General features: G+C 34.3%; 1 protein-coding gene across 1 annotated transcript in view; it reads right to left on the reverse strand.

Annotated features, from left to right (window-relative positions):
• Window positions 1-11,960, reverse strand: part of ADGRV1 (adhesion G protein-coupled receptor V1) — a 538,587-nt gene that overhangs the window by 376,422 nt on the left and 150,205 nt on the right. Inside the window, exons 38-44 of the mRNA XM_032403550.1 lie at window positions 10,568-10,661; window positions 8,584-8,662; window positions 8,343-8,481; window positions 7,551-7,692; window positions 5,745-6,007; window positions 3,247-3,422; window positions 2,327-2,451 (exon numbers count right to left, since the gene is read on the reverse strand). Coding sequence (XP_032259441.1) covers window positions 2,327-2,451; window positions 3,247-3,422; window positions 5,745-6,007; window positions 7,551-7,692; window positions 8,343-8,481; window positions 8,584-8,662; window positions 10,568-10,661 — 1,018 coding nt within the window. The remainder of the gene's footprint in view (window positions 1-2,326; window positions 2,452-3,246; window positions 3,423-5,744; window positions 6,008-7,550; window positions 7,693-8,342; window positions 8,482-8,583; window positions 8,663-10,567; window positions 10,662-11,960) is intronic.

The following is an 11,960-nucleotide window of genomic DNA, read 5'->3' on the forward strand; positions in this document are numbered from 1 at the left end:
ACTATGCCCATCCAATGATTCCTCACTTTACAGGTTATATATTTAAGAACGCCAAAGCAGACTCACCTGTTTTAAATGGCTGTCAAGTTTTTAATCAACATGCTATCACAGGTACATGTCCTAAAATTTTGTACTACATTTAAACAGAGAAAAACAAAAAATCCCTATCCCATGAAGAGTAATTTTTAAAAAGCTCTATGTTTTATTATAGCAGTTTCCCAAAGAAAGTTCTTTTAAAACTTTAGCTAATGGTGTGAACAGCAAGAACAAATGTCAAGGTTGAAATCTAGGCCCCTTATAAATTACTGATCATTTTCAGATTAGCAGTTCAAGCAATCATGTCAATGCCTCATATGTAGTACCCACTAGCGATTCCCTTTCCTAGAAAACCAGTATTTTTCATTCCTATTTTGTCATCTTTTAAAGGTACACCGCAGTTTTTGCATTGAGTCTGAAGGTCTGACATTAAGGCCTGACCATCTGCCCAAATGCTTCCCTCCCATAATTCAGGAAGATGGTGAATGAAAAACAAACAATGCTGACATTTAAGAATCTCCAACATATACTCTCACAAGTACTTCCAAAAATGCATGCAGATCCCAAACAATAATGAGATAATTCTGAAGTAGAAATCATAATCTTTCTTTTTTGGATTCCACCTCCTCCTGCCTTTTAGACAATCATACCGCTATTAACTATCCCTTTCTGTTCTAAATATTCGATCTCTCTCTACTTACTAGGTCTTTTCCATCAACATGTAAATATGCTTAGGTCTCTCCCAACTAAACAAATGAACAAAGAAACCCCCTTGAATCCTACACCACATCACCACCTTTGCTCGGTCCTACATTCTCAGTCAAAACTCCTGAAAAGTTGCATACATTGGAGGGCTCCATTCCCTTACCTCCACTCAAAATGTTATTCGGTTCCTATCCCTCTATACAAACAGCTCTTGCTATTTTATTCCTTCTCTATTGCTAACTACAAGGGATATATTTTTGGTTCTCATCTTACTGGGGGCTTCTACACCAGCAACTGACACAGTTACCACTCCTTCCTTTTTCAAATACTCTTGTGCGGCTGCCTGCAATCCCATATCCCCCAGGTTTCTCACCAGGTCTACTCCATCTTCTTTGCTACATCCTCCTCCTCTCTTTAGTAACTCAGTTTGAGCCTACTAAGCCCAATCTGGGTCCTCTTTCCTTCTCTACCTACAGTCCCTCTTTCCAGGTTTTTACATCAATTTCCATGACTTTAAATACAATATACATGCTGAAGATTTCCAAATCTCTGCAACAGAGACTTTCCTTTGAGTCTGGAGAAACGTCTTCTCAAAAGTATCTCAAATTCAAAATGTGTTAAATCACACACATTTTACTCTCCCTCACCAAAGTAATACCTAGTCCTCATTCAGTACTCCCTTTCTTATTGAAGAGCATGACTCTCCATCTAACCATAGAAGCTAGAAATCTAGGAATCATCTCTGGTATCTCCTTCATCCCCAATCGATAGATGCTAGTCCTCGCTAGCATGTGGGCTGTCGACCTTTTGTTTGCCTCCCTTTATCCTCTCTTTTCTTCTGTGCCAATTCATTCTTTGAATGGTACCAAGAATGGCATCTCTGAAATACAAATGTGATCCTACCACCCCACAAATATACATGGCAACCCTCCTGCTGGCCTAAATCACATTAACCCTAGAATAAAGACTAATGTGCATAACATATTCTTCAAGCTCTCGAACTATCGGGTCTTACCTAGCTCTTCAACCTCAACACGTCCCCTTATTTCTAACCCCAATGTCCACTTGGCGGTTCTTCACTTATACGCTCTTTCATGCCTCTAGACTTGTGTGCCTGAATAGCTTCTCACTTTCCCTCCAGTGACCCTCCAACTCAGGTCTTTGTAGAATCAATCCCTATACATCATGCAGTCCTAGTTCAAACACTGATACTCCTGGGAAGCATTCCCTTATGTTCTCACAACACTTAGAATTACTCCTTTAAAACATTTATTCTAATTTTAAACTACACACTAATTTTAGAATTACTCCTTTAAAACATTTATTCTAATTTTAAACTAAACTAATTTTAACTTATTTGGTTTATTTCTGTCTCCTCCTATATTCTAAACACCGTAAGTTCAATATCATGCCTGGCACATGATAGGCTCTTAATAAAATATTTGTGGCTATGATAAAAGAATTAGATATCTGTTCTCCATTTTCAACAGATCCATAAGATACATGGGGTGGGGGGGAATGTACATCTGATACGTGCAATCTTTCTTGGTTACAGAATTTTGTTCTTACAAGAAACCAAACGTACTCATGCCAAAGGCTGTTTCAGACATTGTCTCCCATTCCACACTCACAGCTAAATCAATGCCATTAGTGCGTGACACGTTTAAATATACAGTCCTGTTGGCTTCTTCAATGTCTACAGAGGTGGCTCTAAAAAAAATGGATTGCAGAAAGCAGAAAAAGAATATAATTTCTACATATTAAATATAAACATCACATTGCTAGCATATATTTAATATACTTCTAAATATATAAGCCGAGGTGAGATCCATCCACAAACATCACATGACTGGAAAATTAGACTCTACAGCTCAAAATATTCATTTATGAGGATTAAAAAAGCACTACAATCTGATACTATGATCTTAAGAAAATACTCAAGACTCAGTAACAACATACTATATATTCTAAAAAATAAATAAACCTTTGTCACTCCTAAGTTTCTTCTCATATAAACTAAAAACATATCACAAGGAAAAAAAATGAATCCAGAAATTCTTAGCTTATTACTAAAATTAGATCTACTGGAGTATTTCTAAGAAATAAAAAAACAAATATGTGGTCGCTTCCAGAGGAATTTTCAAACTACAACCATGTTAATATATGCTTGAAGAGTCATTCATTTGGTTTAAACAGCTAAATATTTTTATATTATTTCTTGCTTTTTACTATTATTGAAAATACAAAATTGTGCAAACCTTTACCTGAAAGTGTGAATTCTGAAGAAATAAGAATTCTAATAATACCATTATACAGGACATGATTAGGTTTTTAATGCTCCTTGTTACAGGAGGGCATAAACCTCCCGGATCTATCTGCCAGAGCTCATTTTAAAAGTCCTCTTTAAAATAGTCAGAGATCAATTTCCCTCTCCATTTTCTTTACGTCAAAAGATATTTCCTACCTAGCTTCAGAAGTGACAATTTCCTTAAGAATAAACTGTACCTATTTGCAACTGCAGAGATACTGAATAACCCCAGAGGGGCCTGATTTTGCAAAACTGTTATCAAGGTTTGAACATGTGCCCCAAGTCTAGCACCTCCAGTCGGATTAAACAAGGTACAAACAAAATGCTCATCCATCTCTGGTTCGGTGTCCAATATGGCGGAAATGCGTAAGGCCTGAAAACAAAATCAAAAGATAAAGTTACTAGACTACAGTATTTCTGCAACATACATACAAAGAGATCTGCTAAACCTTTTTTGACAACAAAATAATATGTTTGGAAAACATCACTTTTTTATTTTAATACTGATCCCCATAATATGTAATAGTTACAACTGTTTCAAGTTACCACTTTCAAGATTTTCAACACTGTGATATATTGCACTAAGTGTTTAAAAATAAATTTTATGACATTTAAAAATAACATTAAGATTAAAAAAACAAATTTAGGTCTTGATTTTTGTTAACTCTCAATCCTGCCCTAGCTACATAACTGCATTAATCTCATTCTGGTATAGGATTCACTGTAAAAAAGCAGTTATAGCCATAATAAGTACAAATTAGAAACAACTCACATGTTTATCGACAGAAAAATGGATAAACAAATAGTGGTCTATTCAATGCAGTGCTACTCAGCAATAAAGAAGAGCCAACTACTGATGTGTGCAACCAAACAGATCTCAAAAATTATGGTGACCAAAAAAATCCAGACACAAAAGAGTACACACTATATGATTTTATTTATATGAAGTTCAAGAATCAGCAAAATGAGTCTTCAGTGACAGAAACCAGAAAGTAGTTTCCCCTGGCAAGGGCAAGAAACAAGAAGGAAACTTCTGGGAGAGGTAATGCTCAATATACTAATCTGAGTGGTGTGGTCACATCAGTGTATATTTATTTATTTATTTATTTATTTATTTTTTAAAGATTTTATTTATTTATTTGACAGAGAGAGAGAGAGGGAACACAAGCAGGGGGAACAGCAGAGGGAGAGGGAGAAGCAGGCCTCCCGCAAAGCAAGGAGCCCGATGCGGGGCTCGATCCCAGGACCCCGGGACCATGACCTGAGCCGAAGGCAGACGCTTAACCGACTGAGCCACCCAGGCGCCCCCAGTGTATATTTATTTTTAAGGTCATTGACCCATGCATTTGAGATTTTTGGACTTTACTATTTATATCTAAAAATAAAAACATGGAGAAAAAGACTGTTATGTAGATGAAAGAAAAATCTATTTAATCTCATTTGCTCTAACATTTAATTTGCCTAATGAACAGAAAGATCTTTAAACACACTGTGAAAAAAGTCTTTTAAGAAAAAAAGCATAATAAAATTATAATAAAAATTAAAATATACAAAAAATTAAATAAATAAAATTTAAAACATTTTTAAAAAGAAGAAAAAGCCTGAGAATGTAAAGCAGTGGAAAATTCATCAAATACTTTATTTTTTTTAAAGATTTATTTATTTGACAGAGAGACAGAGAGAGCACAAGTAGGCAGAGTGGCAGGCAGAGGGAGAGGGAGAAGCAGGCCCCGCTGAGCAGGGAGCCTGACGTGGGACTCAATCCCAGGACCCTGGGATCATGACCTGAGCCGAAGGCAGATGCTTAACCAACTGAGCCACCCAGGCACCCCCATCAAATACTTTAAATTTGAATTCTTTTATATCTATATCAAGATGTAAATATTCTTAAATCAAAGGTTCAAATTTCCTAAAACATGAAAAAATTGGACATGAAAATAAATATGAATTCAGAATGTGTTGAAGTGTATACAAACTGATCACAAAGAAGGTTAATTACTGGGTAGACTGTTTTTAGATGAAATAATTTTAAATATATTACTTTACAATTATTATACTTTATATGTCAGGCTTGAAAAATATCTTACGCTAATGCAATTAGCTATTTTAAACTTCAACTGTGTTTTAAAAAATAAGATTTAGTTGCAGGAACGGAAAATTATCAATATACAAAAAAAGGAGTTTCAGAAGGTAAACTTCTGTAAGTATAAATCACTTATAATTAACCCTAAATCCAGCATTTTTTCTTCAATAAGCTATTCCTATTCACCTAGGATACTTGCCTCTCACATAAGCAGGCTAAAGTAAGCAATTATATTTTGTTAACTGAAAATGTGGCCAAAAGAATGACTGGCTAGGGTGGTGACTACATTAAATGGCTCAGAATTTCCTTTAGTTTATGTTTTAAGAATAATATAAAGTGAAGTATGCTACCTAAATAGTTAACATTTAGGACAGCACTATGTACATTTTCCTTATTATTTGTAGATTCCACTACCTTATTAACAGAGCAAATTTCTCTAGCAGCGCTCTATGCAGACTAGATAAGCACTGTTAACACTTTCACACAGTAATCTAATCATCCTGTCATCTAAGCTGGGAGTACATATTTTTTTCTTTCTAGGACCTAGGGTGCTCTTCTAAGAAAAAATTATTCATAAACATTATTCATTCTCATTAAAGCCTCATACTATACCTTGAAGCGAACACCTTCTTCTAAAACAATGTAGCCTTTGGAAGGGGTCAGATCTTTAGACTCCACTGAGGAATTTACTTCTGTCACAATGAACTGAACTGTCACAGTTCCAAACAGTCCTTGTGCAGGCTCCCGAACAATGTACAATACTGCAACACTCTCCTGGACATAGAGAGCTGTTGGTTCTCTCAGGAAAAAGTGCTCACTGTTGTTAAATGATAAGATTCCTGGGCCATCATCATTAGCAAGGATAGTAATTAAGGCTGGTGAAATAAAAATATTAAAGAAATAAATGAAAATAGAGTGGGTTATAAGTTAAAAGTAGATGTTTCATTATAAACTAGGCCGACTCTTCTCTAGACCACCTTCAAAACAAGGGAAATTCTAAAAGGCATTTAATAAAATTCCGTATTTATTCATGATATAAAAATAACCAGTCATCTTGGAATAAAAGGCAGCTTGCTCCTCCACCTTGGAAGCCAGTAACAAATACCTAACTCAATGTTGAAACATCAGAAGGGTAACCACTAATAACAGAAACAAGACAATAACGCCTGCCATAATTACTGCTACTATTCAGCATTGTCCTGGAGCTATGAACCAGGTAACAGGTACAAGAGCAATGAAAAGAAAGAGTCGGAAATAACACTATTTTCTAGACAACATGACTGTCTTCTTAGAAAACCAGGAGAAAAAAATTATTAAACTATTGTAAGAGTTCAAAATATAAGCTCTTACTCAACAGATGATCTTGATTGCTAATATATACAAAGATTTACATATAAGAATATTTACTGAAACTTTATGGAAGTTTGGAAATAGTCTGAAGGCTGATTAATGGGGCATAGTTTAAAATTAAAACCTACTGTCAAAGCACATACTCTTTGAATTTGAAACAATGGCCACAGACTCAAGAAAGGTTCTAAAGACTCAGAAATATCAATTTGTTTCATTAATATGGCAATAAAAATGAAAACTAGTTTTTGGGTTATTCAAGGTTGTTTCATTTTTTTTACTATAAACTACAAAGTTTTTTACTATTACAGATTTTTTTCACATAAAGGCCAATCATTTAGGAATACAAAGGTTAATTAGATTAAGGGAATCCCGAAGAACTATCAGCCACTAGCTAAAATAAGAGGTTGAAGAGTCAGTCAACCCCTGGTCTTCTTAAATCCACCTGATTTATGTATCACCACAGGAACTAAATTAAGTAACTTTTAAAGAGCCCTTCCAATCCTGTAGTTTTGGATTTCCATGAAGTCTCCTCTCTTTTTTAACCTTCCCTAAGCAGTCAGTATGATATTTAACAAGCAGTAAACTAGGATGAGTTTTCATAACAAGGTCCAACTGTTCCAACCAAAGAATTATGGCTCTCATACTATCTTAAGTATCAATATACTTCAACTCTATGTGGAAATACTACAGCAATGAGATGACATTAAAGCCTTGTCAATCCCTCTATTGTTAAATAGGAAACCAGAGCAGAAATCAAATTCCAAATGAAAGACATTCATTTAAAAATTAAATAAAACCTATAATAGCTGCAGAAATGATTTAATATTATCGTTTCTACCAACCTACTTTTTTGTTTTATACACACACACACACACACACACACACACACACAAAACCACAGACTGGAAGCACTGTTATACTGACACAGGAATTCCAAAATGTCTAGCTTAAAATATTTTTAATTCTAAGCACAGAAAGCCATCAAGACTCTCTAATCCCTTTACATCTGCCTCCATATCAGGAAAACTGCATGAGTGAGAGTGAACTGTATAAGAAATTATCAAATACCTGTTGTTTTTTCTCCCAGCTCAAGTCCAGGAGAAGGATTTGTTAAAATCAGCTGAAATGTTTCATCTCCTTCTGAAATGTCATCATCAAGAATCATGATGTCAATATTTTTATATCTTTCTCCATCAACAAAATGAAGAATCTGGTCAAGAAAGTAAAAGTAGACAGTATTATATTTAAATACACTGTTGAGTTTTTATAGAATATTTGGCAAGAAATACAATATGGCTGGCAATGTGAAATTAAGCTATTTTAATAAAAATAAGGGATTTTTCCCTTATTTTTGATCTCTTTTTATTTAAATTGACATTAAGTTTAAAAAGTAAAATCTGTGGAGAAGAGAAGAAAGTAAACATTTGACTAAGGAATAAAAGGCATCAAGAGACAAAAAGCATTTGAAAACACTAATGATGTTTCAGTAAATTAAAACAAAGAAATAAAAGACTTAAAATTTTCAAGAAGCACAAGAAACACTCTGGAACACTCTGATATAAATATAATGACAAAAATTCTTTGACACAATAACTTGTGTTCTCCATTATCAAGTATTGCAATAAGGTAGTGAATAAAATAATATCAAATATTAAAACAAAATGATGAATGAAATAAAATACAGAATAATCTTTAGAACTAAAAATTCAATTTACATATTTTACTAAAATAGTGAAGGAAGCTATTCCACAATGTAGAAGTCTTCTGCCCTAATTTATTATGGAATATATAATAGTTTATTACTTTAAGATTAATTTACTTATACAAAACCCAAATCACTATAATTCTCAAGGATTTCACCATTGGGGTGAAGCTGTAATCCAGCCCCAGCTGTGCTTCCAAATTCTGGGCATACACAAACAAGGAAACGCGGCCAAGAGTCCCTTTGCTCCTCTGGGCTACCAATGTTAAACTTCCTTTGGTTTCATTGACTTCGAACCTAAAATAAACAGAATACATTAGTCTTCTCCTTATAAGCTTTTATTCAGTAGATAAAGAATCTGAAACTCAGAAAAGGACTCTCACACAGCCTTGGTCTTACCTGCTATGTTGCCATTCAATTATGCCTCGAGTACCATCACTGGCATCAATAATAATTTGTGCAGTCAAGCCCTCCAAATCTGAAAAAAACACAGAAGTATATTTTTAAATTTAAAAAAATGATTAAGAAGAGAATTATTTGACATAGAGATTACATAATTTCTAATATAGAGATGTTGTCAACATTACTCAAAAGATGTTTAAGAAAGTGAAGATATAAATGTTTATGATATTTGATTAAGGAAACTTTTTGCTAACAAGAGTACTGACTTATAGAAATCGAATGAACTGAGAACAGTATAAAATAAGCACCTGAGATTAGGCTTTACTTCTATAATTTTAATAGAAAGAGGAAAGGAAAATAGAGACCACTGAAAGGAGTAGAAAGAGCAAGAAAAGAGAAAGAAATGGGAAGAGACAAGCAGAAAGTGCTGCAGAGAAAAATACAGGTCTAAGAAGGAGATGCAGGGAGAGACAGGGATACAAGTTGAGACAGGAGGGAAAGATGGGGAAAAGGTTAAGGGGGACAGAGGTTGAGACTGAAGTAAATTTCTCTTATCCCTTTTTATCTTGTACTCTGTCTGCCAAGTTCAGTATGTTACCAACATTCATTATTCAGTCTTGAAATATTAACCAACCCTGTTCCTGTTTAGTTTTTTAATATTTTTGTCCTTTCCCTTTTAAAATCCAGATGCTCTACCTTACTCTTAGGATACTTATGGCAGCTGCCTAAGCAGGGAAAGGATAGGGAAAGTGTAATTCTCTGAGTGAAGTCAGCATTGTCAAAAAAAAAAAAGAATACAAAATCAAAATCTTTGCCCATCAGACTAGAGGCTACAAAGCACAAGCCCAGCTCCAGCATCTCCTAGCTGTGTGACTCTGGGCATGTAATTAAGCTTCTCGAAGCCTCAGCTCCCTCATCTGTAAAATGTGAAAGTAGAAGGAATGATGGTACTAACATATAAAGCACTTGAAACAAGGGCATTAGAAAGCACTAAACAAAAGTTAAACTATTTAAATTACCTCTAATATGAGTTTAAAGAAATATGAAGTATCTGTTAGCTTTCTCAGCATAAATATCTTGTAATAAATGCCTGATATCAACAGCCTAGTCCCAGGAGTCATATATTTCTTTTGCAAAAAAAACAGAAACTTTTCAAATAATAATAATATGTTAAAAACTGATTATTCCCTTCCATTATTTTCAAAGTTGTCCAACTGAGCCTCAAAAGTGAATGAGGAACCCCTAATTCCTTAGCTCACTCCTCTTGGCCATGCTTCTCCTCCCTTAACCCAGACTAATTTCCCGCCCTGTCCAGACCACCTTCGAACCAAGGTATGGGGAAGAGGCTACCACAGTGCTATTCATCGCCACCACTTCCTGGGCTATCATACCTACAAATTTCACATAAAATCCCCAATATTAAATGTCTAAACTGCAAAAAGAGTTTGCGTTTTAAAATAAGAATACATCTTTTTAATCTACATAAATTTATACTGAGGTTCAAGTTTTACCTTTCAGTCTGTAATGAATTAACTGAGTCTTTTCTAAAGCATGAAAAGAAAGAGGTAAAAGGTCAAAAAGAAGCAGAGAACACAACAAACAAACAAAAGTTCTGCTTAACCTAAAGGAAAATAAAATCATCTGATAGTTTGGAGATCTAATGAAAACAGCAAATGAAACTTTAAAAGGAAAAATGCCTCCCAAAGAACTAATTCTATTTTGAAGATTACAAATTTGGTTATAAATAGTTGTAAAATTTAAAAAGCATCCTACAATAAATAATTCTTAAATGTATTTACAATCTACAATATATAAAACTGCCATAGATGATAGTGTCTAAATTAAAATAAATCTAAAAGCTCACCAGATTTTCTTCTATAGTGAGATTAACAAGTATTACAGTTAACACTTTTGATTAAAAAATAAATAACTTTACTTTGTTTGAAGTGAATAAACAAAAACAAACAAACAAATATCATACCTAGTCTAGGAGGAAATGAAGTTAAAGGAGCCATGATAAGGTCAACATAAGTTAAATTCACAAGGAAATATTCTTCCAGCTCTGGTATGTCATCCTGCAAAAATTATATCCATTAAATCTCCTATTGTTATGCTCTCAAAGTAATGACCTCTCACAAGCAGTTTTTTAAAATTACCTGATAAATACATATGCTTAAATAGTATATAGCAAGTATAAAAATGCAAACCTAGAATAAAAAGATTTAAAATTTTAAAAATAAACATGTCTTGGCTATGATTTTTTTTTTTTTTTTCAGATTTGACACCAAAAGCAAAAGCAACAAAAGCAAAAATAGTTTTGGAACGCCTGGGTGGCTCAGTTCGTTCAGCAACTGCCTTCAGCTCAGGTCATGATCCTGGAGTCCCGGGATTGAGTCCCACATCAGGCTTCCTGCTCAGCGGGGAGTCTGCTTCTCCCTCTGACCCTCTCCCCTCTCGTGTTCTCTATCATTCTCTCTCTCTCTCAAATAAAAAAATAAAAATCTTTAAAAAAAAAAGGCAAAAATAAACAAGTGGGACTATATCAAACTAAAAAGCTTCTGCAAAGGAAAACATCAACAAAATGAAAAGGCAACCAATGGAATGGAATAAAGTATTTGCAAATGACATATCTGATAAAGCGTTAATGTCCAAAATACATAAAGAACTCATACAACTCCGCAGCAAAAAAAAAAAAAAAAAAGAAAGAAAGAAAGCACCACAAATAATCTGATTTAAAAATGTACAAAGAACTGAATAGACATTTTTCCAAGGAAGATGTATACAAGTGGCCAATACCTACATGAAAAGTCCTCAACATCACTGATCATCAGGGAAATGCAAATCAAAACCCGAATGAGACATCACCTCACACCTGTCAGAATGACTATTATCAAAAAGACAAGAAATAAGTATTGGTGAGAATGTGGAGAAAAGGGAACATTTGTGCACTGTTGGTGGGAAGGCAAACTGGTGCAGTCACTATGCAAAACAATATGGAGGTTCCTCCAAAAATTAAAAACAGAACTACCATATAATCCGGCAATCCCACACCATATTTGCGGAATTATTCACAATAGCCAAGATATGGAAACAACTTAAGTGTCCATCAATGAGTGAATAGATGAAGATGTGGTATATATAAACACAATGGAATATTATGCAGCCACAAGGAAGATGGAAATCCTGCCATTTGCAACAACATGGATCAACTTAAGAGGACATTATACTAAGTGAAATAAGTCAGACAGAGAAAGACAAATACTGCATGGTATCATGCACTATCAGTGGAGTCTGAGAAAAGAAAAAGAAAAAAGAAAGAAAGAAAGAAAGGAAGGAAGGAAGGAAGGAAGGAAGGAAGGAAGGAAGGAAGGAAG

The sequence above is a fragment of the Phoca vitulina genome, unplaced genomic scaffold, assembly GCF_004348235.1.
Source record: "Phoca vitulina isolate PV1807 unplaced genomic scaffold, GSC_HSeal_1.0 scaffold6, whole genome shotgun sequence".
Classification (NCBI taxonomy): Eukaryota; Metazoa; Chordata; class Mammalia; order Carnivora; family Phocidae; genus Phoca; species Phoca vitulina.